This window comes from Octopus sinensis, linkage group LG1, assembly GCF_006345805.1.
Source record: "Octopus sinensis linkage group LG1, ASM634580v1, whole genome shotgun sequence".
NCBI classification, from domain to species: domain Eukaryota; kingdom Metazoa; phylum Mollusca; class Cephalopoda; order Octopoda; family Octopodidae; genus Octopus; species Octopus sinensis.
The window spans coordinates 207182291-207208062 of NC_042997.1; the positions used below are offsets into that span (position 1 = coordinate 207182291).

General features: G+C 39.4%; 1 protein-coding gene across 1 annotated transcript in view; it reads left to right on the forward strand.

The window, feature by feature from the left end:
* LOC115209664 (protein mono-ADP-ribosyltransferase PARP14-like) overlaps window positions 1-25772 on the forward strand; it is a 730077-nt gene that overhangs the window by 199016 nt on the left and 505289 nt on the right. The window contains exon 13 of the mRNA XM_036508891.1: window positions 22423-22477. Within this exon, the coding sequence (XP_036364784.1) occupies window positions 22423-22477 (55 nt within the window). The remainder of the gene's footprint in view (window positions 1-22422; window positions 22478-25772) is intronic.

The following is a 25772-nucleotide window of genomic DNA, read 5'->3' on the forward strand; positions in this document are numbered from 1 at the left end:
GTTGGGCAGGAATCGGGTATCTTCACTGGGGTACACGGTGGCCATGGTATTGGCACCAGAAATGATGAGGGAACTAGACTACTGGAATTCTGTGATGCATGTAACCTTTTAATCTGCAACACTAACTTCAGGAAGCCTGACTGCCACCTTATAACTTATCAGTCAGGAGACTCCACTAGCCAAATAGACTTCATCCTCACCAGACAGCGGGATGCAGGGTCGCTCTTAAATACAAAGAACTTCCCGGGTGAAGAGTGTATCCCTCAGCATAGGCTAATCATTAGTGACTTTAGGCTTGAGGCCAGAAGGACTCCAAGAAACAGACCAATCCAGAAAAGAAGGATTTGGAAGCTAAAGAACCCTTCACATGGTCAGAGATTTAGGGACATCCTCATCAAGAAATTTGATGAGAGGGAGGAGGAGCTACAGATGTCGGACATAGAAGGTAGCTGGAAATTCCTACGGGACAGCTTGCTGAGTGCCACAGACCAAGTCTGTGGATGGTGCAAAGTCCCTTCCAGACCTAGAGTTACGTGGTGGTGGAATAGTGCAGTAGACAAAGCCATTAGTGCAAAGAAACAGGCCTGGAGAGCCTGGAGGGATGGGGGTAGCAGGGAACCGTACCAAGTAGCCAAAAGGGAGGCCGGGCGGCAGGTATACATAGCCAAAGATATAGCAGAAAAGAAGAAGTTTGCCAATGTCCAGCGACGTGAGGACCAAAGAACTGAGGTATTTCATATTGCTAGACAGTGTGTGAGAGAAAATAGTGATGTTACAGGAGAGAAATGTGTCTGCATGGATGATGGTGCACTTAAGGATATGAAACCAGGTAAAGCCCCCCGGCCCATCAGGAATCACTGCTGAAATGCTTAAAACAGCTGGTTATGTGGGCTATGGCCTAGTCACCCGCATTGTAAACCAGGTAGTTCATAATCGAGTCATACCCAATGACTGGCATAGCAGCACCATAGTCAACTGCTACAAGGGTAAGGGTGATGCTCTAGATAGAAATAACTACAGGGGTATTAAACTGTTGGATCAGGTGATGAAGGTCACAGAGAGGGTCATAACCCATCTCATTAGGGAGAGAATTTGCTTAGATGAGATGCAGTTCGATTTTGTGCCGGGTAGAAGCACCACTGATGCTATATTCCTGGTCCGACAACTGCAGGAGAAGTACCTAGCTAAAGATAAACCCCTCTACATAGCTTTTGTGGACTTGGAGAAAGCCTTTGACAGGGTTCCCTGATCCCTTATCTGGTGATCGATGCGGAAACTGGAGATTGACGAATGGCTAATAAGGGCTGTACAGGCTCTATACAGAGAGGCTGTCAGCAAGGTTAGGATTGGCAATGAATATAGTGAAGAATTCCGAGATGAAGTAGGTGTACACCCAGGCTCAGCCCTCAGTCCCCTTTTATTCATCATAGTCCTCCAGGCAATTCAAAACAGGTTGCCCCTGGGAGCTCCTCTATGCTAATGACCTGGCTCTCATAGCAGAATCACTATCGGAACTAGAAAAGAAATTTCGGGTGTGGAAACAAGGGTTAGAATCAAAGGGCCTTAGAGTAAATGTAGCAAAGACCAAAGTTTTAGTAAGCAGAAAGGCGAACTCAGCACACACCCCATCGGACAGGTGACCCTGCTCGATCTGTAGGAAAGGTGTAGGTAGAAACTCCATAAGATGCACCCAGTGTAAGCTATGGACACATAAGAGGTGCAGCAACATCAAAGGGAAATTAACTGATAAGATAGCTTTCATGTGCGGCAGATGCACAGGGACAATAGACACCACAAATACTCAGAAAACAGATTCCATCACACTCCAGGGGGAGAAACTAGAAGTAGTTGATAGTTTCCGCTACCTGGGTGACCAAGTTAGTAGTGGAGGTGGATGCTCAGAGAGTGTCACCACTAGAATACGAATAGCCTGGGCAAAGTTTAGAAAACTTCTACCCCTACTGGCGACAAAGGGTCTCTCACTCAGAGTGAAAGGTAGATTGTATGATGCATGTGTGTGAACTGCCACGCTTCGCGGCAGTGAAACATGGGCCGTGACTGCAGAGGACATGCGTAGACTTGAAAGAAATGAAGCTAGCATGATCCGCTGGATGTGTAATGTCAGTGTGAATACACGACAGAGTATAAGCACCCTGAGAGAAATGCTAGACATAAGAAGCATCAGATGCGGTGTGCAAGAGCGACGCTTGCGATGGTATGGTCATGTACTGCGGATGGATGAAGAGAGATGTGTGAAGAAGTGCCGCTCCCAAACAGTTGAAGGAATCAGGGGGAGAGGTAGACCCAGGAAGACATGGGATGAGGTAGTCAAGCATGACCTCAGAGCGTTGGGCCTCACTGAGGCAATGGCGAAGGACCGAGATCTCTGGAGATGTACTGTGACTACAAAGACCCGGGATGCTTCCGGCACCAGTTCTGCATAGCCCCTGCCCATCCAAAGTACCTTGGATCCCAGAACATCTTGCTGTGCTTGAGGAGACCTGTTGAGTCAAGTGCATGTACATGAACATCGAAACAAATATCAATGGAAATAGTAGTTGTGATACCTGTGCCGGTGGCACATAAAAAGCACCATCCGAACGTGGCCATTGCCAGCGCCGCCTCAACTGGCTTCTGTGCTGGTGGCACATTAAAACCACCATCCGAACATGGCCGATGCCAGCGCCGCCTTGGCTGGCTTCTGTGTCGGTGGCACGATAAAAGCACCAACCGATCATGGCCGATGCCAGACCCCACTGGCACCTGTGCAGGTGGCACGTAAAAAGCAACCACTACACGCGGAGTGGTTGGCATTAGGAAGGGCATCCAGCTGTAGAAACACTGCCAGATCAGACTGGAGCCTGGTGCAACCCCTGGCTTCCCAGACCCCGGTCGAACTGTCCAACCCGTGCTAGCGCGGAAAACGGACGTTAAACGATGATGATGATGATGATGATGATGGTTCCGGGTTCAGTCCCACTGTGTGGCACCTTGGGCAAGTGTCTTCTACTATAGCCTCGGGCCGACCAAATCCTTGTGAGTGGATTTGGTAGATGGAAACTGAAAGAAGCCTGTCGTATATATATATATATATGTGTGTTTGTGTGTCTGTGTTTGTCCCTCTAGCATTGCTTGACAACCGATGCTGGTGTGTTTATGTCCCTGTTACCTAGCAGTTCAGCAAAAGAGACCGATAGAATAAGTACTGGGCTTACAAAAGAATAAGTCCCGGGGTCAAGTTGCTTGATTAAAGGCGGTGCTCCAGCATGGCCGCAGTCAAATGACTGAAACAAGTAAAAGAGTAAAGAGTAATACACAGAAAATTATAAGTTCAAAAAGGTCATATTTGGTGGTATATATATATATACACACAGAAGGAGATATATTTAGGAGTTTACAAAGAATTTGAGATGAACTGACCTGTTTTACAATTTTCATTTTCTGTGAAGCTAAAAGGCTGTTTATTATTTTAAGGGACAGTTTGGGAGGTTGGTTTGGGTGGGGGAAAGAAGAGTAATGTGGAATTGAAAGGAATTTTTTGTTTCTCTTTCATGGCTAGTCTTTCATGGTTCAACGGTTTTTAGAACTGGTCTTAGAGGTCAGAATGGTGTGAGTGTGTGTGTCTGTGTGTGTTATATACATGTGTTTGTGTTTGTGTGTCGTTTTTGATTGGTCCCAGGGTTTATTGTGGTGTAAGTAGATGTGTCTGTGTGTGTTTTATATTTGGTAGGATGGTGTGTGTATATGTGTGATTAATATTTGTTAGGGTGTTGTGTGTGTGCAAGTGTGTGTATGTGCTTGTTTGCGTGTGTGTATGTGCTTGTTTGCGTGTGTGTATGTGCTTGTTTGCGTGTGTGTATGTGTGCGTCTGTGGGTGCATGTGTATGCTTGTGTGTTTTTGTGTTGGTGAGGATGTTATGTATGTGTATATGTGTGTGTTGTGTCTGTCTGAGTATGTTTGTGTTTTAATTGTCTTTGTGTGTGTGTGTATGTGAGCAATCATATATGTGTGTGAGGGTGCATATGTATGTGTGGATGTGTATGTGTGTGTAAGTGTGTTGTATTTATCAGGGATTCTGTGTGTCCATGTGTGTTGGGTTTTTCTGGGTGGCGTGTGTGTGCATATGCGTTTTGTGTGTGTTGGTATTGAGTATGCATTTGTGTGTGTGTGTATATATGTGGGTATGGTTTGTGTAGTTTCTGGGTGTGTTTGTGTGAGTGTGTCTATATGTCTTGAATTTGTCAGGGAGGTATGTGTCATTGTGTGTGTGTATGTGAGTGTTTGTTGTGGTTGTTGGGATTTTATTATGTGTATATGAGTGTGTTTCTTTCTTTTGAGTGTGTGTGTGTGATTTTATTACTGGGGTACGGGCATATTGTGTGTGTGTGTACAGGTGTGTGTAAATGCCTGTGTGTTTGTGTGAGTTGTGTTGTAGTTGCGTGTTTCTTTGTGTATCTATATGTGTGGGTGTGTTTGTGTGAATGTGATTTGTAATTGTCAGGGTGGTGTGTGTAGGTGTGTTCATGTACGTGCTTACATATGTATATATGTGTATGTGAGTGTTGGCTATGGTTGCTAGAATCATATTGCAAGTGTATATATGTATGTGTTTTTTCTTGGGATGTGTGTGGGTTTGTGCTCAGGTGTGGGGATATTGTGTTTGTGCATGTGTGTATTTGCGTCAGCGGTTGGCATTGTTTTTGTGTTTGTGTAATTTTGTATATCTGTATGTGTTTCGGTGTGTGTTTGTTTTGGATGTGTACCTTGGGGTATGTTAGAGTATGTTGAGTTGTGGTCTGTATTTTTGAATAAGATTATTTTCCCTATTTATTCGTGTTTGGTCAGTGGTGTTGTCCAGGCATTGGTATAGTGGGAAAGCTAGGAATTTTGGGGACTTGTTGTGTGCACAGAGGTCTAAATGCCCACTAAGTAGTATCTGTCTTGCGGTGGGATCCCTTAGTTGTTGGCGATGAACTGTCATCCTTTCTCTGAGGGTAAGGCTTGTTTGCCATATGTAATCTTTGTGGAACCCTTCACACCTTATGACATAGAGTAAATTCTTTGATGTGCAGGTGAAGTTATTTTTAATGATAAAAGTGTATCGGGACTGGAATTTGTACATTGTTCCTTCAATGAGATGGATGCAAGTCCTGCAGTTGGAACGACCACATTTTCTGACAGTGGGCGGTGGGTTTGTGTTGGGTAATTTTGCATTGGTGAGGAAGTTTTTTAGGGATTTGGGTTGTCTTTTGCTTTTTATTATTTTATGAGTTGTGAATACTTTTTTTTAGATGTGGGTCTTGATTCTGCTGTGGAACGTTCTTGTATATAATTGTGTATGCTTCTGCATTTCTTGGGATGTATGTTGAGAGATAGGGGAGGCTATTTACTGTACTGTGGATGTGTTTTGGTTTTCGTAAGTCCTGAATGTTAATTGATTTGGCCCGTTCTATTCCATTGTCCACTAGTGATGCTGGGTAATGTCTTTCGAGAAGAATTGCTTTTAGTTCTCAGAGTCTTTTATTTCGTGTTCTATAATTTGAGACAATTGTGCAGATTCTTCTCGCTAGGTTGAAGGGGATATTTGTCTTTGTGTGCTTTGGGTGATTGGAGGTGAACAGAAGTTATTGTTCGGAATCAGTGGATTTGTAGTGGATGTCAGTTTCAATGTTGGTGCCTTTTTTAATAAGAAGAATGTCTAAAAAAGGAAGTTAGTCTTGACTATATTCCATTGTAAATTGGATATGGTTGTTGACACTGTTGATAAGGTTTTTGAAGTCCATAAGTTGGTTGAGTGTGTGGGACCATAGGATGAGGCAATCATCTAAGTAGCGTTTCCAATTCTCCAACAGGTATTTGTGGAAAGACAGGCCATACTTATATTTGGAATTTTCATAAATATGTGATTCCAGGTAGGCCATCACCAGGTTTGCATAGGTAGGGGCAACTTTAGTACCCATTACAGTCCCTGATACTTGTCTGTAGGTGTTATTAAAATTCATAAAGTTGTTTTGGAGAATAAACTTTAGGCTCTCAGTGATGAATTCATTTTTTATTCTTTCTGGGACCTCATTGGGGTATTTATCTAGCCAGAATTTAATGGCTTCCAGTCCATATTCATGTGGGATCGTAGTGTAAAGGTTTATTACATCAAAGGAGGCAATTAAAACGTCTTTATCGGTATGTTTGGGGAGATGATTTAATAGGTCCAGGTCATCTCTTACAATACTTGGTATGTGTTTTAGTATTGGTTTTGAGATGATATCGATAAAGTTGCTTAATCTGTGTGTTTCACAGTTTGGGCCAGCCACAATTGGTCTCAGTTTGAGATCAGTGGGATGTGTGTTTGTATGTATGTATGTATATATATATATATATATATATATATCATCATCATCATCATCATCATCGTTTAACGTCCGTTTTCCGCGCTAGCACGGGTTGGACGGTTTCGACCGGGGTCTGGGGAGCTCGGGACTGCCCCAGGCTCCAGTCTAGTCTGGCAGTGTTTCTACAGCTGGATGCCCTTCCTAACGCCAACCACTCCGCGAGTGTAGTGGGTGTTTTTTACGTGCCACCTGCACAGGTGCCAGAGGGGTCTGGCATCGGCCACGTTCGGATGGTGCTTTTTATGTGGGGGGGGGTATAGAAATATATAGGGGAGCACCAGTGGGGGGGGTGGTTCAGAGAAATGATGACAGGTTCTAGGCAAGTAGAACGTAGGATATCAAGAGAGGGGTAATGCATGGTGAAATAGCGTGCTGAAGAGGGGGGTTCAAAGAGTAGACACCTATAATGGTGGTGGGAGAAGCGACATCCGGTATAGATGGAAAAAAATATAGAGATATCCGGTATTGGTGGTGGGGGTGGGCAAGGGCGGGTGCACCGGGAATATGCGAAGGTTGAACTTTAGAGAAACGGGCGGGAATGGCGATGTTTTTAGGGTGGCATGTAGAGAGAAAAGGAAAGCAAAGCAGATTGGTGGTTATAAGTTCAAAACATTTAAACGGTAGACAAATGTATGTATGTATGAAATAGAAGCGAGAAATCTTAGCCTGCTCATGGACATCGCTGCAAGTCAGGGGAAGAAATGATAGTGAATGGTGGAGATCGAATTAAAGGGAATATGCGAAGGTTGAACTTTAGAGAAACGGGCGGGAATGGCGATGTTTTTAGGGTGGCATGTAGAGAGAAAAGGAAAGCAAAGCAGATTGGTGGTTATAAGTTCAAAACATTTAAACGGTAGACAAATGTATGTATGTATGAAATAGAAGCGAGAAATATATATATATATATCATGATTGTTTAATATGAATAGTGTTATAATATTTATTGTTTTATTATTAATAATATTTGTTATATTAACTTTTGTATATTATATATTTAGATATATATTTATCAAAATGAAAGAAAAATGTCAAGATTGATTTGTTGTGTAATATTTTTGAATATTCGATAATATTAATTGAGCATATATATATGTATGTATGTGAGTGTATATGTAATATACACTGTGTTTCCTTTTATTATGCAGGTCAACCATTCCTCAATAAAATCAAAATCCTTGTCTGATTTTTCCTGAAATTTTTACAGGATATGTAGGATTATGTATCCTGTGTCTTGTGTACATTTTGTCCAAATTGGTATACATTTAAAGTAGAAATTAATAAAAATATGTTTATAGGGTGTTTCTTTTTATTATGCAAGTTAAATATTATATAAACATGTAACGTGATTTACATATAGAACAATACATAACCAGACCATTAATATATACGTACATTGTCCATCATATAATTATATTTGCCATCTATAAGTTTAAACATTTTCTCATCAACTGATTTTGTTAGTTCCTCAACAATCTCACTTTTAATATCATTTTAAGCCGTTTTTATTGCTACCCACAGTAAATCTTTGTTTGGATATTGTTTACCATTAGAATATGCATCTTTTTTAATAAATGAACACAAATTCTCTATCGGGTTTAAATCTGGAAATTGGTGGGTGGGTGGGCATTCCCTTATCTTATGCTCTTTGAAACCTTTCTTAGCTAAACAGTTAATTGTGAGTTTTGAAAAATGTGAAGGGGCATTATCATACATAAATATGCTCTTTTAACTTGAAACTTCATAATGTTGACTTGTGCCAATGGAAGAAATTGTCATCTAGAAACTTGCAAATAATTTTCAGCATTTATTTTGGCTCCATCAACAACCTTAAATGGACCTACAATGTCTCCTCCAAATATACCAGCCCAAAACATGATTCCTCCACCACCCTGCTGTCTTCTTAATCGTTTTTTTTTTCATGTGACACCCAGCCTTTTGCCCATCCATTGTTATTGTTTGTTCCTTCTTAAGCCATACCTTACTGATAAGGGCCAGTTTCCTGGTTTCATTGGCATATAGGTTCCCCACCTGGATGGGATGCTGGTCCATCGTAGGTGAGCTGTTAGATGCAGGAGTAGACTGAAAGTTCAACATTATCTTCTGCTGGAGTCAGAAGGTGTTTCACTCATGAACAAACACATTGCTCGGTCTAAGATTTGAACCTGCGATCTCTTGACTGCAAGTTCGCTGCTATAACCACTAGGCCATATGCCTCAACTGCCCATCCATTAGGTCCATCTAATGTTGCTCTGCACTCGTCGGTAACAATTGCATTTGTAAAGTCTGCCTTCATATATCTTTTTGGCCACGTCACTCTTTCTTTTTTGTGTACTCTATTTAAAGGAGGCAACTTTGTGAAATTTATGACTTTGCCTATTTCTTTTAGTATTGCGCAACATCTTTTCTTTTGTATGTTAGAGATTCCTGCTTCTCTAAAGATTTGCTTTTTGGTTAACCCACTTTTCTTACACATAATTCTTTCGAGTTTTCTCTTATCTCTATTTGTGATATTCTTGAAATCTGTTTTATTCCTTATTCTTACTCTCTCAATGTTTTTTACCTGTTTTTTTTTTCATTTTTCTGTGATCTCTGATTAGCTTTTAGAAATTACAATTGTTGTATCCCTTTCTCCCAGTATTTTCACTATTTCTTTCTTCTCCCTTGATGTTATATCTTTACTTTAAGGCTTTCCCAGATGAGTGACTGGTTATTCAAAGACATTTATAGATTGTAAATTTATTCTGTCCAGTTACGTATCAGTATAGCGGTCATTTGCTAACTCCAGAGGTGACGCTTTCATTTCTCCTTAGCCCTCACGTCACACAGTTGTTAATGTTTATTTCAGTTGGGCCATGCCCTTCCAATTGCTATAGATCCGTAATGCATCTTACAGCTGTGCCTGTCACCAGGATGGTGAGGAATCCTACATTGGGAGTAGTAATTACTAGGGTACGGTAGCTGACTGCTTATTGTGATCATTCGTCTTTTGATTTCCTGTAGCTTTGCTCTCTTTTACAAACCCAGTGAACATATATTTCCTATTTCAAAGAAATTCAAACAATAGATATAAGACCCAAGTTAAAAAGATTCTCAACAATTCAAATTCTCTGGTTGACACTAAGACACCCACCCCCAACAGGGGCCTTAACTCTCACATTTTAGAGCTTCATGACCTTCATTTTTCAGGAGCAAAATCCTTCTGACAGGTTCAATAAGACTGGAATTTTGGAATCTGTGCATAAAAATCAGTAGTATGGGATACATGTGTTATGATTACAATTTTTTTAGGGTGTGTAAAGAGGGAAATAACCCTCATCTGCAATTTTGATGAAATTTGAAACATAGATATTCCAGTTCATTGCAGAAATTATAACAGAAAAGTCTAATTCTTCAATTGCATGTAACAGAAGCAACGCTGGGTATCTCTGCTAGTATGATATAAATTTCATATATATATACATATACATATATATATATATATATACTGTTGTGTCTAGGGATAGTCATTCTCTTTTAGTGCCTTATAATTTAACACCCTCACCAGTAAAATCTCCACTTCTTTTAACTTTTCTAAAATTTTTGTTGTGTCCTGCAACCTTTTCAACAATTTTGACTTGCATAAAGAATCTTGCAAATCAAATCCAAAAATGAAATACATATTTATATATATTGCTTTTTCCATGGGTATGAGTAAGTATTTCACTTATATCTCACGTATTTATCGCTGAAGAGGGGAAAATTCTTATGAATTAACCCCGAAATTGGGACCAATACTGTAATAACAGATTTTTAGAAATTTCTATCAGTTTGTTTCGAGATGCATAAATTATAATGGTTATAGACAATTTTTGTCTTTTTTTCGGCATATTTGGCAATAGAATTTTTCTTTTGCCCTTATCTTGTAAATTATTTATAAATTTAACCTTTAAAGGTATTTTTTGATATGCTGGCCATTGATAAAAATTTTTTTCCTAGTTATTTATATATATCTATATATATATATATATATATTATATCTTTATGTGTATATGAATATGTCTATTTCATTACCATGTCATCATGTAAATATATTGCTCTATAGTTTCGTCTTCCTTGTTGTTGCCTTAAGATAACCTTAGTTCACGCATTTCCTTAACCGCAACATATTCATTCATTCATCTATTCAAGTTTATCACACAGTCACTTATTTCTCTAATTTTGTCTTAGACTGGCTCTCAGATTCTTCAATTCTATTTAAATATTATCAACATTTGCTGTCTTGTTAAATTATGCTACACAAATCCCAAAAGAATGTTTTCTCCCTCGTGTCCTGACCCCTCCCTCTCTGTGCCTCACTCTGTCTCTCTCTCTCTCTCTCTCCTCTCTCTCTTCTCCTCTTCTCGATTACCACTAGCTTCGCCAAGACTTCCTCTACCACCACTCGGATTCCCCTACTCGATTTTTAATACCTTGGCCAAAAGAATACATATCCAGAAGATGCTCTCATCCATGTTTGCTAGTTCACGGTGCACCCGCCCTTCCACCCCATCCACCTGTGCCGGAAGTCCCTATTTTTTGTCATCCTTTGGTTGCCTCCCATGAACACTTCTAAAGGCTTTATGTCATCTCCACCCCCTACTATATAAGGTAGTGATCATATAGTGCAAAAATATGATAGTGTACAGAGGTGGAACTTAAGGCTATTGTTTGTTTATGAATTCTGCCAAATGTGAGCTCTCTTTTCAGGTACGTGACGCTACTGTCCCCCATCCCAGGGTCTCAAGGGCCCATATCTCCCATACCCTCAGGGTTGGCACTCTCAATGTTGGCAAACTGAAAGGTAGGTCTGGTGAGATTGTTGAGATGCTTGAATTGAGATGTGTTGATATGTGCTGCATCCAAGAAGTGAGGTGGAGAGGAGGTTCTGCTAGGTACCTCTCAGGCAAAGAACACAGGTACAAGATTTTCTGGGCAGGAAACACTGACGGGGTCGGGGGTGTGAGTATACTTCTTGCAGAGAAATGGGCTGATAAGGTAATCGAGGTAGTCAGAGTATGCAACAGAATACTTAAGATTAGATTAGTGCTTCATCATGGCTTAGTAAACATTATCTTGGCCTATGCCCCTCAACCAGGGCTACCTGATGAGCAGAAAGACCGATTTTATGAAACCCTCTTGCAGACAAACTAGCGAAATTGACTACATCCTCACCAGAAAAAGGGAAAGATGGCTGCTTATAAATGCCAAAAACCTTCCCAGGCAAAGAATGTACTCCACAACATAGACTGGTAGTTAGTGACTTCAGGATCAGGGTTAAGTGGATGCCCAAAAGACGACCAGCATGGAGAAGAAGGGTCTGGAAGCTTAAAGATCCTGTGAATGGACAGAGATTTAGAGACATATTACTTGAAGCCTTTGACGAAATAGAAGGGGATATAGCTTCACACGATGTAGAAGACAACTGGAGGTTTCTACAGGACAACCTGCTAAGAGCCACTGACCAGATCTGTGGATGGTACAAAGTCCCCTCCCGACCCAAAATAACGTGGTGGTGGAACAATGTTGTTGACAGGACCATCAAGGAAAAGAAACAGGCATGGAAGGACTGGTAGAACGGTGGTAGCAGGGAATTGTATCAGACTGCCAGAAGGGAAGCTAGGAGACAGGTTTATTTAGTCAGAAGGGAAGCAGATAAGAAAAAATTTGCCAGTGTTCTGTGCCGTGAGGACCAAAGACTTGAGGTATTTCCTGTTGCAAGACAGTGTGTGAGAATCCTGATGTTGTAGGAGAGAAATGTGTTCACATGGATGATGGTTCACTTGCACTAAATGAGGCTGCAAAGAGAGAGGTTTGGAGATGCTACTATGAAAGGTTACTCAATAAAGAAAATGAATCGGAGAAGAAAGTCTGCCGAATGTCGACCCAACAGAGGGATCTTGGTAGATAAAGCAGTATGCAGACAGGGAAAGCCCCCAGCCCATCAGGAATCACTGTAGAGATGCTCAAAATATCTGGCAGTGTCGGCTATAGCCTAGTCACCCGTATAGTTAACCAGGTGATACACGAAGGAGTCATTCCCAATGACTGGTGTAGCAGCACCATAGTCAACTGCTACTAAGGTAAAGGTGATGCCTTAGATAGAAATAATTACAGAAGTATCAAGCTGTTGGATCAGGTAATGAAGATCACGGAGAGGGTCATAGCCCGACTAATTAGGGAGAGAGTCAGTCTGGATAAGATGCAGTTTGGTTTCGTGCCAGGCAGAAGCACCACTGATGCTATATTTCTGGTAAGACAGCTGCAGGAGAAATAGCTAGCCAAAGATAAACCTCTGTACCTGGCTTTTGTTGACATGGAGAAAGCCTTTGACAGGGTGCCCCAATCCCTTATCTGGTGGTCAATGAGAAAACTAGGAATAGATGAATGGTGAGAGCTGTGCAAGCCATGTACAGGGATACTGTCAGTAAGGTGAGGGTTGGCAACAAGTACACTGAAGAATTCCAGGTAGAGGTAGGGGTCCACCAAGGTTCAGTCCTCAGCCCCCTCCTATTTATCATAGTCCTCCAGGTAATAACAGAGGAATTCAAGACAGGATGCCCCTGGGAGCTCCTCTATGTTGATGACCTTACTCTAATTGCTGAGTCACTATCAGAACTAGAGGAGAAGTTTCAGGTATGGAAACAAGGAATTAGAATTGAAGGGCCTTAGAATCAACCTAGCAAAAACTAAAATCTTAATAAGTAGGAAGGCAGACAAACCACTAATCCCTTCAGGTAGATGGCTCTGCTCAATCTGTAGAAAAGGCATAGGTAGAAACTCTATATGGTGTACCCAGTGTAAGCTATGGACACAAAAGAGGTGCAGTAATATCAAAGGAAGACTAACTGGGAAGATAGTTTTTGTATGTGGCAGATGCTCAGGAACAATAAACACTGAAAATGTGCAGAGACCAACTTCTACCACGTTCCAAGGAGAAAATACTAGAAGTAGTTGATAGCTTCCATTACCTAGGTGACCAAGTCAGTAGCAGGGGCGGGTGTGCTGAAAGCGTAGCTGCTAGAATAAGAATAGCTTGGGCGAAGTTCAGAGAGCTCTTACCTCTGCTGGTGACAAAGGGCCTTTCGCTCAGAGTAAAAGGTAGACTGTATGACGCATGTGTACGAATAGCCATGCTACATGGCAGTGAAACATGGGCTGTGACTGCTGAGGACATGCGTAAACTCGCAAGAAATGAAGCCTGTATGTGCCGATGGATGTGTAATGTCAGTGTTCATACTCAACAGAGTGTAAGTACCTTGAGTGAAAAGTTGGACCTAAGAAGCATCGGATGTGGTGTGCAAGAGAGACGTTTGCGCTGGTATGGTCATGTGACGAGAATGGATTGATGATAGTGGTGTGAAAAAGTGCCACACCCTAGCGGTTGAGGGAACCTGTGGAAGAGGTAGACCCAGGAAGACCTGGGATGAGGTGGTGAAGCATGACCTTCGAACATTGGGCCTCACTGAGGCAATGACTAGTGACCGAGACCATTGGAAATATGCTGTGCTTGAGAAGATTTGGCAAGTGCAAGTGAGACCATAACCTTGTGGCCTATGCCAGTGGGTGTAACCAGCCCACTTATGCGTACCTTTCCTTCCTTGGACACTAAACTCTGCTTGTGGAGACCTGTTGAGGCAAGTGAAATCAAAATCAAATTCGATGACTGGCACCTGTGCCAGTGGAGCACTAAGAGCACCATCCAAGCATGATTGTTGCCAGAGCAGTAAACTGGCTTCTGTGCTGGTGGCATGTATAAAGCACTATTCGAGCATGATCGTTACCATTGTCTCCTTACTGGCACTTGTGCCAGTGGCACATAATAAAACATTCGAGCCATGTTGTTGCCAGTGCCACTGGACTGGCTCCTGTGCAGGTGCACATAAAAGCACCCACTACACTCACGGAGTGGTTGGCGTTAGGAAGGGCATCCAGCTGTAGAAACTCTGCTAGATCAGATTGGAGCCTGGTGCAGCCATCTGGTTTGCCAGCCCTCGGTCAAATCGTCAAACCCATGCCAGCATGGAAAACACGTTAAACGCAGATGATGATGATGATGATGATGATGTATGTATATGTTAACACAATTGAAAGAATCGGTGGATTTTTAAGGTGTCATCTACAATAAAGATTTGATTTTATTCATACACATATATATGCCATATTGAGAATACAGAAAGGAATAAGGTACTTAAGTGATATGCACCAGGTTGGGTGAATTAAACTGTAAGCACCAGGTTTTGTTGGATAAATATACTTGGTACTGAAGTGCATTTACTAAAATATTCAGGTTGTGCACAAAGAGAATCTAACTCTCACAGTTATTTTACTGCTAGAGGCTGGTCCAAAGTGCATGTTGTATTGTTCAATGATATTTGGTGTATTTGATGTATCATGGATTCCTTTTTGGTGTATTGCAAGCAAATAAATAAATAACAGACAATGGATAAAAGTCACTTCATTACAGCTGTTTGTAAAGCATTTTTAATAGTTGAATGCGTACCTAACATCATAGTAAAGAACTGTATGGCCAAAAATGTTGTATACAGGTTTAATGTGATGACAGAGAAGAATACTTATCGTTACAAAGGCTGCTCTGTAAATCTGAGGCAGCGCTTACGCAACCTTTTATTATTCTTTAAACTAAGACATAGGGCAGGTTAAATATCATTAGCCAAGAAAATTTAGGAGCTTAAAGATGATAGCATTAGATTCTATTTAAAATGAGATATAATTAGGGTCACAAAAACATACTCTAACAGCAGATACGGTTGCAGTCTATGCTGTATGGATTTGTATGAAATATTGAAGTGAATGAATAGTGAAAATTTTGTTTAATAATGAATGGGACCGTTGTCTTTCAAGTATCCATAAAGTAACTTGTACCTTTAAATATTTTCAAGTCATCACATAACCTCTTTAGAGAACAGAGCAACACCCTTAGTTTCACTATCTTTCTCATATGTGGGCCTGAACAGGATCGCCTAGCAACGGTTTTGCATTTCCCTTTTCCACTAAGTTCAATCCCTAATTAATCTGATTACCCTGAATCTATTATTTGTGTTGTATGTGATAATGAAAGAATTTAGCAACTCTCTCTTTTTCTTTTTTCTTGTGGAATTCAACTGGATTTAACCTATATAATAATGATCTATACATTCTAATTAACAAATAATCCTCATAGAGTTCACTAATAGATAACTGCATACCTGATAGCTTACTAAGAATCTTCTCTCTGTATTATGTTATATATATTAGATAAGTTTTTTTTTTCTTTGAGCACTCTAATAGGAATCATGTGTAATATGGTAATACTACTACTACTGCTACTACCCATTTTTACTTTACACATTATTCAATATGTTTCCATTTCAGATATACATATTTTCTTGTTACAAGCATGTTTATCTATAACATATAATGAATTTCTATTACTACCTATATTGTCCATTACCATGAAAAATCTATCGCACAAGATACTACCAATCTCTGATTACACTGTAAAACAATGGGAAAAAAATGGAAATGAGAATAACCTTCTCTTTCTGTGACCCACCAGCTTCTCATAACTTACCATCTTCCATATGCTAAATACACTAATGGTTCCATAGGAATTGAATGCAAATAGGATTGAGCTGAAATTGACTAGTCTAAAAGTTATGAACAGATTCTGATATAATTTTAATGGTGTGTTTCTAAGGTATTACCAACATTTTAAAACTACATTCAATATTTTTATAGTTATATGGGTCCAAATCCTTAGTAAATCTAACTAGAAACCACACCCCATCATCTAACCTGAACTCAATGATATAGTTTGTGATCTAACACATCCTAAGCAACAAACATCTGCAATAATGGAACCTTTTGGATAAAGATGCTCAGATTACAGTATTTAAGAAGCATTCTGTAGATCTAAAGCAATTCTTCACTTTGGAAAACATCTTGACTTATTGAAATGATATCAGAAATCTATTCAATGCCCTTCAGTTGACCTATGAACCAAATGAGTGGAGATTATTCATAAATGCATCCCTTTACAGCATAAAAGCAGTTCTGTTGCACATTGGAAGCACCATACCTCTAGTTCTAATTACTCAATCAGTCATTTTAAGAGAGACATATGATAACCTCGCTTTTATTCTAGACTGCATAAGCTGCAAGGGGCCTGAGTGGCTAATTTGTTCGGACATGAAAGTAGTAGCCCCTACTTAATGGGCTACAAACTGGATACACTGAGTTTATGTGCTTCCTTTGCAAGTGGGACAGTTGGGCCAGGTGAAAACCTTATGTATGCTCAGAATGGCTACCTCGGGAAACTATGACACCTGGATGCCATAATGTAAATCACGAGCCCCTAGTTAAGAATGAGAAAATCATTTTGTCACCACTTCATATAAAACTAGGCCTAATGAAGCAATTTACCAAAGCACTGCAACAAAGCAAGTCATGTTTCCAGCACCTCAAGACGGTCTTCCCTAAAATAAGTGATGCCAAGATTAAAGAGGGCATATTCCTAGGTCCTCAGATTTGTCAACTTATAGCTGATGAGGACTTTGAGGTGATAATGAATGAAACTGATCTAGCAGCCTGGCATGCATTTACAGATGTATGCAAAGGACTTCTGAGAAAGCACCAAGTGGCCCAGCGAGAGAGTATAGTGGAAAGCCTAATCAAGTACTACCAAGATCCTAGATGCAGTATGTCACTGAACATAAATTTTCTTCATTCTCATCTGTCCTTCTTCCCTGAGAATGCAGGTGATGTGAGTGACAAACGTAAAAAGAAGTTTCATCAAGATATAGCATCAATGGAAAACAGGTACAAGGGAAAATGGAGCCCAGCTGTACTGGTTGATTCTGCTGGAGCCTGAAGCGTGATACACCTGAGATGTCTTATAAACGATAAAGTAACTACTAAAATGTAGGTTGATACATTATATAATGCTAACAAAGATGCTGATTCATTAGATATTTATGAATTAATTACAATGGACATATTTAATATGACTTTGGGAGCAAAATAAATTTACTGTATCATGGAAATTGGTATACATTGATTAGTTATTAAGCTGGTAATTTACAAGAAAATGTGATGTGCTGGGAAATATTTGTTATAAACTTCAAATTTAGCACTATCAACTCCATAATAAAATATTCATGAAAACTATGGTTTTTTTCTTGACCCTGAAATTTGTTGTACAGTGAATTAGACTTAATTATTATTAAGTCTAATTAAGCCAAATAATTATCTGAGTTCTTATAAACCCTCTCCTACCAAACCTGAATTCAGAAGGAAGTATCTTCCTCCTATTTAATCTCAATTTTAAACAAGTGTATATTACACTCATATCTAATACCTAATTGCCTTTATTTACTTTTCCTTGGGTTCAATTCTTGCTATTCACATTTCAATTCCTAGCGTAATAAGACGAATAACATAAAGATGCATACATCATTATCTATACATCATCTTTAGGCTTTGATAAAGAACCAGTCTAACTGACATCCCCCACACCTGCAGGGCTCACTAACTATTATGAAGGCTATAAACCTCATCTTACCTCTATCCTCTAACTAAACTCATAATGGACTTGTACCCTTTTAACAGTCTTTATTGCCTGTATTTGTTTCCCCTCGTTCAAGGCCAGCTTTGGCAGGTGACTAGATGTGTTCCCACTACATCAAGAATTGTTCTTCCATTATTTTGAAATTATATATATCATTTGTGGAAAACGATTTTGTACTATAATGTAATGTACTCATTCATCTATTAAAAATGCCTTTGAAACAGCTGTAATGAACTGACATTAGTTCATCATCTCTTATTTATTTATTTATCTGCTTATGTTTGTGCGCGCTCACACACACTACATACAAATACACACACACACATATGTAAGAAAAGACGGAAGTGAAAAATCCTGGCAGATATTAGTTAAGCACTCAGTATAAACGAATAAGGTTAATTTCCAACAAGTATTAGGTTGTCAAGAAAGTTCTTTAAATTCAGATGCACATATCTCGGCTCAAGCAAAACTCTTTTAATCGAAATAAACACCATCAGAATCAACACACTTTTGCCAAAGTAGCATAAAAATCATGCATTCTGGTGGCGATGAAGTCGTCAAAGTTGTGTTTGACATCGTCTTGGTTTTAGAACTATTTCTCACACAGAAAGTTGTCGAGATGCTCGAAAAAGCAGGTGAGAGGTCTGATGAGTATGGCAGATGAGGCAGAGTTTTGTAGCCCAATTCGTTCAACTTCCACTGGATCAGTTGTACAACGTGTGGCAGAGCGTTGTCGTGGAGAAGTATTGGTCCTTTTCTATTGACCAATTAGTGGTTCCTGGGCCAAATGCCTAGTTGATATTGCGAGCTGTTCCAGCAGCTTTTCAGCCTAGCTTGAACTGGAATAATAAAATTGTGTGAATTTGCTTTTTGTCCATGTTGTATTCAATATTCCGGAAAAATAGCCTAATTATTCAACGAGAAAAATAGTACCACAATTAGATAGAGCGAAAAACGGGCTTTGAAAGGATATATAAAGTCAAAGTAATTCAATGAAAATTAATTTGAAAATACATCATTTAATCCCAAAATTAAAAATTCCACTAGAACTTACTTGACAACCTAATACATTCTAGTTAATGTCTTTAGAATACAAATTCCAGGTAAATCCTCATATTTGACAGGTAAATCGAACAATCCTTTTATAGCATCTTAAGAAATTCAGAGTTTTAACAACAAATAATATGTATTAAGAAAATTGTATCATAATTTTAGATGACACCTTAAAAATCCAACAATTGTTTCTATTACATTAACCTATACAACTTACCAATATCTATAAATGTACAGCTCGACGGTGGTTCAAGAAAAGTTGTTTGATTTCTTGGTTATTTGTCCCATTTTGGGATGGGAACGGTTTAAGGGGTGGTAGATGGGGTTGGATTGGCGCCAAAATTTACACTGGGGGTAAAATGGGGTGGGAAATAGTGTGAGGGGTGTTGCAAGTCGCTCGGGGCTACCGTTTGGTTGTCATGGTGAGAAATATGGAAAAAATTAAGTTTTATGGGATAGACAGTTTGCGCTGTTTGAATAATGGTGGCTTTTCGTGTTGCCGCAGGGGCGAGAGGCGGTTATCTTTAATTGTGGGTGTAAAAATTTGGGGGATTTTGGAAATTGGGGTAAAGAAGAGGGCAATAAAAAGAACCAAGCAAAGAAGACGAACAAAAGAAGAAAGGGAAAAGGAAACAACACACACAAAACAACACCACCACCAAAACCCGGGCGAAGCACAACTCAAAATAGCTAGTCTATCCTTATAAATAGCAAAGTTTGTTACTTTCTTTCTTTGTCCATCGACCACTGAAATCACTAAATAAAATTGATAATATTTCAGGATTTTCATGTCATTTCACATAATTTTACCATTCCACACATAACTATGCATTTCTTTTCCAAAAGCATAATGGTCTACTCAAGTCTATTTTACCACAATGCTTTATATAAATAGGGTATACCAACATAAGAGTACCCCCACCAAATTTGTTTCTTTGTAATTTTAGGGAAAATAGATATTTATGCATAAAATTTTTCACAAATCTGCTTCCAGTGGTGTAAATTCCAACTATATTAGAAGTTGCTGTATTTCATATGAAAATTTGCTCCCATCTGATCTGAATCATTTGAATTTTCCAAAAATGCTCTAACAACTTGTGGAAAATGTCTTTCAGAACAAATTCCAATATAATTGGAATCTAAATTATCTAAAACGTTTTTGTATAAAATTTCATGAAAAATATCCATGCTGATTCAGATTTGACACCACCCACAAAACTTGCTCTGCGGATCTCAGTAAATTGTCCCATGGGAACTTCCCTGTATCTTCTGTGTTACACGTCTGTAACTCCTCCTCCTTCTCAATAATGCTTCAGGGAAAATGCATAGACAACTGATATGGCATGCCTGATGGGAAACGTTGCTGAACCCTTCCTCCCAGATGCTGAATGTCATTCTCTTCTCCCTCTTACCCCCTGCCCAACCCTCCTGAACTCCTTACAATTGTTAAGCGTCCGGATCCTTCATTTCCAGTTGTCTCGTAAACTAAGAACTTTTAGCGTCCTCTATGTACATGTCTCTATCTCTTCCTGGTTCATGTTAAAAGTTTCAATTAGGACATCTCTAAATATCAAATCATTCAAAGTTGTTGAGACGATCTGCCAAAGAATATCATAAAAGCAATCCTTCTGTTCATTTGGCAGACCAATTTGAATAGCAGAGGCAGAAATAATTGTTGCCGTACAACTCTGCAAAAATTACTCTGAGCTCAAGTACCCAAACACACCAGCTGACTACCTCAGCTACATTATCCACCCATATTCCCAGCTAGAAGTATGACTACTCCACCTACCCCATCGCTGTTGCTTTCCCAGAAGATTTTATAGATATGTATTTTGCCTGTGAGGTACATGGACGAAGCTCCTCTCCACCTTACTTCTTGAAGGCAGCACACATCAACGCACCTCCATTCAGACCTAGCTTTCAATGTGTCTACATTGACAGAATCAACAGTAAAGAAGTTAAATTGGAGGTAAGGGAGAAGGAAAATGACATTCAGCATCTGGGAGGAAGGGTTCAGCAAGCATTTCCCATCAGGTATGCCATACCAGTTATCTTTGCCGTTTATCTACCATTATTCATTCATCTTATACTTGCTGCATCTGCCTGAAGTGAGTGCTATACAGGCATTGTTAATACAATAATGAACATATGAAAAAAACTAATCAGTTAATCAATTAACAGACTGATATGTTCTTTTCAATTGCATTTTGGTGCAAAGTATAGAAAGTACGACATTTGTGTTGCAGTGATATGGATGAGAGGCAACTATGAAGGGAAGGAAGTGGGGAGGGCAGAAGAAGGATTGTTGGAAGGGGTTCCAGTACAGAAGAGATGTAGGTAATGAGAGCATGAGCGGATGGGCACATCATGAGTAAGGAAAAGATGAAATGATGGGATTTGCACATTTCACCAGCTGATGAAGTAATGGAGATAGAGGAGAGGTGAGATATATTTACAATAACAGAGATATATATTTACATTGACGTTAATAATTAAATGAGGAATGAGGCATTAGGAGAGAAACTTTGATGATGGTGGATTAAATTAAATAAATTAAAGATGGGTTTGTTTCAACATGATACAAACACAAGCAGGAGATGAATAGAATAATGCAAAAATTAAAGCAAAAAAAAACAAATCATAGTATTTTATCTCTCATATCTTTTCATTGTGCATAGAAGTGTGTAATAGTCAGAGTTGTTATTTGAAATGTCTTGTGTTGATATACAGCATCTGTACATACAGACTACTGTAAACATCTATAGACTATATTGGTACATATAGACTAATGTAAGTACGTTGTTTGTATACAACTATATTCTGTATGTATAGTAAGCAGCTTGTATATAAACTGAGCGTCATATATACATATTCTATATACAATATGTGTTGGGGACAGAAAAAGATTGTTTGGCTGGACCCGTTCCTTTTCTTCTTTCTCCAGTGTTGGGTACACATCTGCAGATATACTCTGTAGGACAGTATATATAACATTGAAGTAAAGCACTGTTGACATACCAGTAATTCACTGGGATTTACTCAAAGCCAGTCTGTTTCAACAGAAATGTTCTTCCTTTGTTTTAAACAGTTTTGAAAATAATGAAGACTAAAGCTGATGCTTGGACATAACATGGAGTCTGGAAAGCAATTACAATTCCATGAATAATGTTTTCTTATTCTTTAAGTAACAATTCCTCCCCAAACTACAGAATATTCGAAAGCCTGTCCATCGTAAGACAGGGTTTTATAATACAATGAATAGAAATGTAAATTTAAAACAACATTCACGGTAGAAGCAATGAATAAAAGCATTGCATTGAAATTAACAGAAATTAATTATGAAATTATGTTTTTCATTGAGTGATGATAAATTATTTGTTTACTTCTAACAGAAATTTGATGAATATTTCCAAGGAAACACAACAGGTAGTTCAACTGCATCATCAGGTAAATACTTTCTTTTTATTTATCTTAAATGTATATTCAAATTATGTCATGTCACACTTAATTGCTACTGGTAACATGTAACGCAGTACAACCTATCGCAGGTCAGATGGTCAGTGACTAAACTGGCCACTAGACTGAGCTTTCTGGGTATTTGTTGGATACTCTGCAGGATGGGAAATTCAACCTGCGAAAAGGCGAAGGACCTCATGTGTAGACAACGGCCATTCAATAATGTGTATATATGTACGTCTGGATTGTGTGTATGTGCACGTGCATGAAAGTATATCTGTATTGTGTATTTTTAAAACTTCTTTTTCGTATTTCTATATTTATACATTTATATTTATATTTTTATGCACCCCTTTTATATTTTGATAGTTTTAGCATTTTTCTTTTTGATATTTTTATATTCTTATTTCATATTCTATTATATTGTTATATTTGTGTATTTATAGTTTTACATATGTGTAATTTCTTTATATCAGGGAGGATTAGTAACTCTTGTGGGAGGGGCTAATCACATTTCATAGGACTGGCAGTACCAGCAGGTTTTGTAGGGTGCATGCTGCATGATGAATCAATATGGGCCTCTGGTCATCCACTGCTGCAGAAACGGTCTCCAATCGTAGCAATGTTCCATGCCACTGACTCAAGTAATTTTTTCTTGATGAGAGAGTGCAATTATCTTTGTGAAATGGCTTCCAAACTGACAACAATTTCATGCACAGGTGTTTGTGCTTCTCAGCCTTCCAACAGTCAATCTCATACCCTGTGGTGAGATAGACCATTAGTGAAGGCTGCAGGTGGAGATAAGTGCTCGGAGTTCTAGACACAAGCCTGCACATAGGAGACCAGCAGACCAGTGGTCGCTGTCATTGCATTACACATCAGAAAATTTAACAGCAACCTAAGTGACTGAGCAGCGTTATTAGGACCACACTGCCACCTAGTAAGATAAGGGTCTAGAAAAAGTGTTAAAGAAAGCTTTCCCTGAACAGATGTGGTCAGCTACTCGCAGCTGATAGACTTAGCCATTTGCAGTCAATTCAAACGGAGAAAAAAAGACCTAACCATTGCTACAAGGATCATTCTTAGCCAAAGAATTGTGGTGATACAATATCGACCTTGCAGCAATCTAGGCTGAGGAATGGTCCCTGACAGAATCAGGCAGCAGCTACACTTTCATCTGGAAAGGAAAGACTGTACACGAGAAGAGAATATATGTATTTGGAGAAACCATTAAGTCCTGTCTCCTGAAACAGTCTCCCAACCTTCATACAGGTGTAAATGAAAAGCCTATGAAACTCTACCTCCCTATTAGCCACAAACACTTCGTGCCTGTCATGAGTGGGTATGACCCTACAATTTCATGCTCAGAAGAGATCAAACAGCAGTTCTGTGCTGACTGGGACACTGTGCTACATCACATGCCTGCTACTGACAAGCTTATAAATACTAGGGGACTTCAATGCTGTTGTTGGCAAGGATTAAGAGTGGTGGAGAAGGGTTAGCTAAGAGGGGTGGGTGAGAAAGATTAAGGAAGGGACAGAAAGGGATGATTGATGGAAGGTTGTATGGACGGAGATGATGATGCAAGTGAGGCAACTGGTATTAACGAAAGGGTGGTGGTGGTGGTGATGAATATGTGATGATTCTGCTCTCAAATGGTTACAGCAGCAAAGTAGGACCGTAGTTAGAAGAGTAATGGAGGGATGGGTGTTAGGAAGATGAGATGTGGTGAAGGGAATGCTTCACAGGGACAGATGTGGGTGTTGGGCCCAGCATGGACAGGAATAGATTGCTATTTACTTGAAAAATAAAGGGGATGATTAGATTTCCAAGCAAGTAAGATTTTGTCAAAAAATGAAATTTGTGTATGTATAAATCAATATCTATAAAAGAAGAAAAAGGAAATGGAGATTGAGAGGTTAAGAGTTGTTTATTATTGACAACAGATCAATCATGATCTACATAATCCACATGCATATACTTATCTGTGTGTATATGCACATATACGTATATACACGAACACATTAATACGTATGCACAATCATACATATATCTGTGTGTGTGTGTGTGTATGTGTGTGTGTGTTTACATCTTTTACCCGTCAACTGTTAGAGTTAATATAGATCCATGTTGGTGAATTAATTTCAATTGGTTAATAAAATTTTGAATTATATCATTTACCTTATAGTGTTTCAAGGTAAGCATATTTGTTTAATGGTTTTGTAAACTTGTGATGTCTGAATTTGCATATGAAAATACTAAACATCTATGTACGTACATGTGTTCAAGCGTATGTAAATTTAGACATATATATATCTGGTGGTGTGGGTTATGGTCTAGTCACCTGCATTGTAAACTGGGTAGTTCATGAAGGAGTCATACCCAATGACTGGTGTAGCAGCACCATAGTCAACTGCTACAAGGGTCAAGGTGATGCTCTAGATAAAATGACTACAGGGGTATCAAACTTCTGGATCAGGTGATGAAGGTCATGGAGAGGGTCATAGCCCAACTAATTAGGGAGAAAGTCTGCTTAGATGAGATGCAGTTCGGTTTTGTACCAGGTAGAAGCACAACTGATGCTATATTCCTGGTATGGAAATACCTAGCCAAAGATAAACCCCTCTACTTGGCTTTTGTGCACTTGGAGAAAGCCTTTGACTGGATCCCCTGATCCCTTATCTGGTGGGGCGATGTGAAAACTAGGAATTCATGAATAGTTAATAAGGGCTGTACAGGCCCTATACAGAGATGCCGTTTGTAAGGTTAGGGTTGGCAATGAGTATAGTGAAGAATTCTGAGTAAAGTAGGGGTCCACCAAGGATCAGCCCTCAGCCACCACCACCCTCTTATTCATCATAGTCCTCCAGGCAATAACAGAGGAATTCAAGACGGATTGCGCCTGGGAATGACTTGGCCCTAATAGTAGAATCCCTACCAGAAATAGAGAAGAAATTTCAGGTGTAGAAGCAAGGTTTAGTATTGAAGGGCCTAGTAGACAATGTCACAAACACCAAAGTCCTAGTAAGTAGAAAGGCGAACACATCACAACCCCCTTTAGGTAGATGGCCCTGCTGGATCTGTAGAAAAGGTTCAGGTAGAAACTCTATAAGATGCACCAAGTGTAAGCTATGGACACATAAGAGGTGCAGCAACATCTAAGGAAGTTTAATCGGGAAAACAGCTTTCATGTGCAGCAGATGCACAGGGGCAATAAACACCACCGATACTCAGTAAACAGATTCCATCACATACCGGGGGGAAAAACTAGAAGTAGTTGATAGCT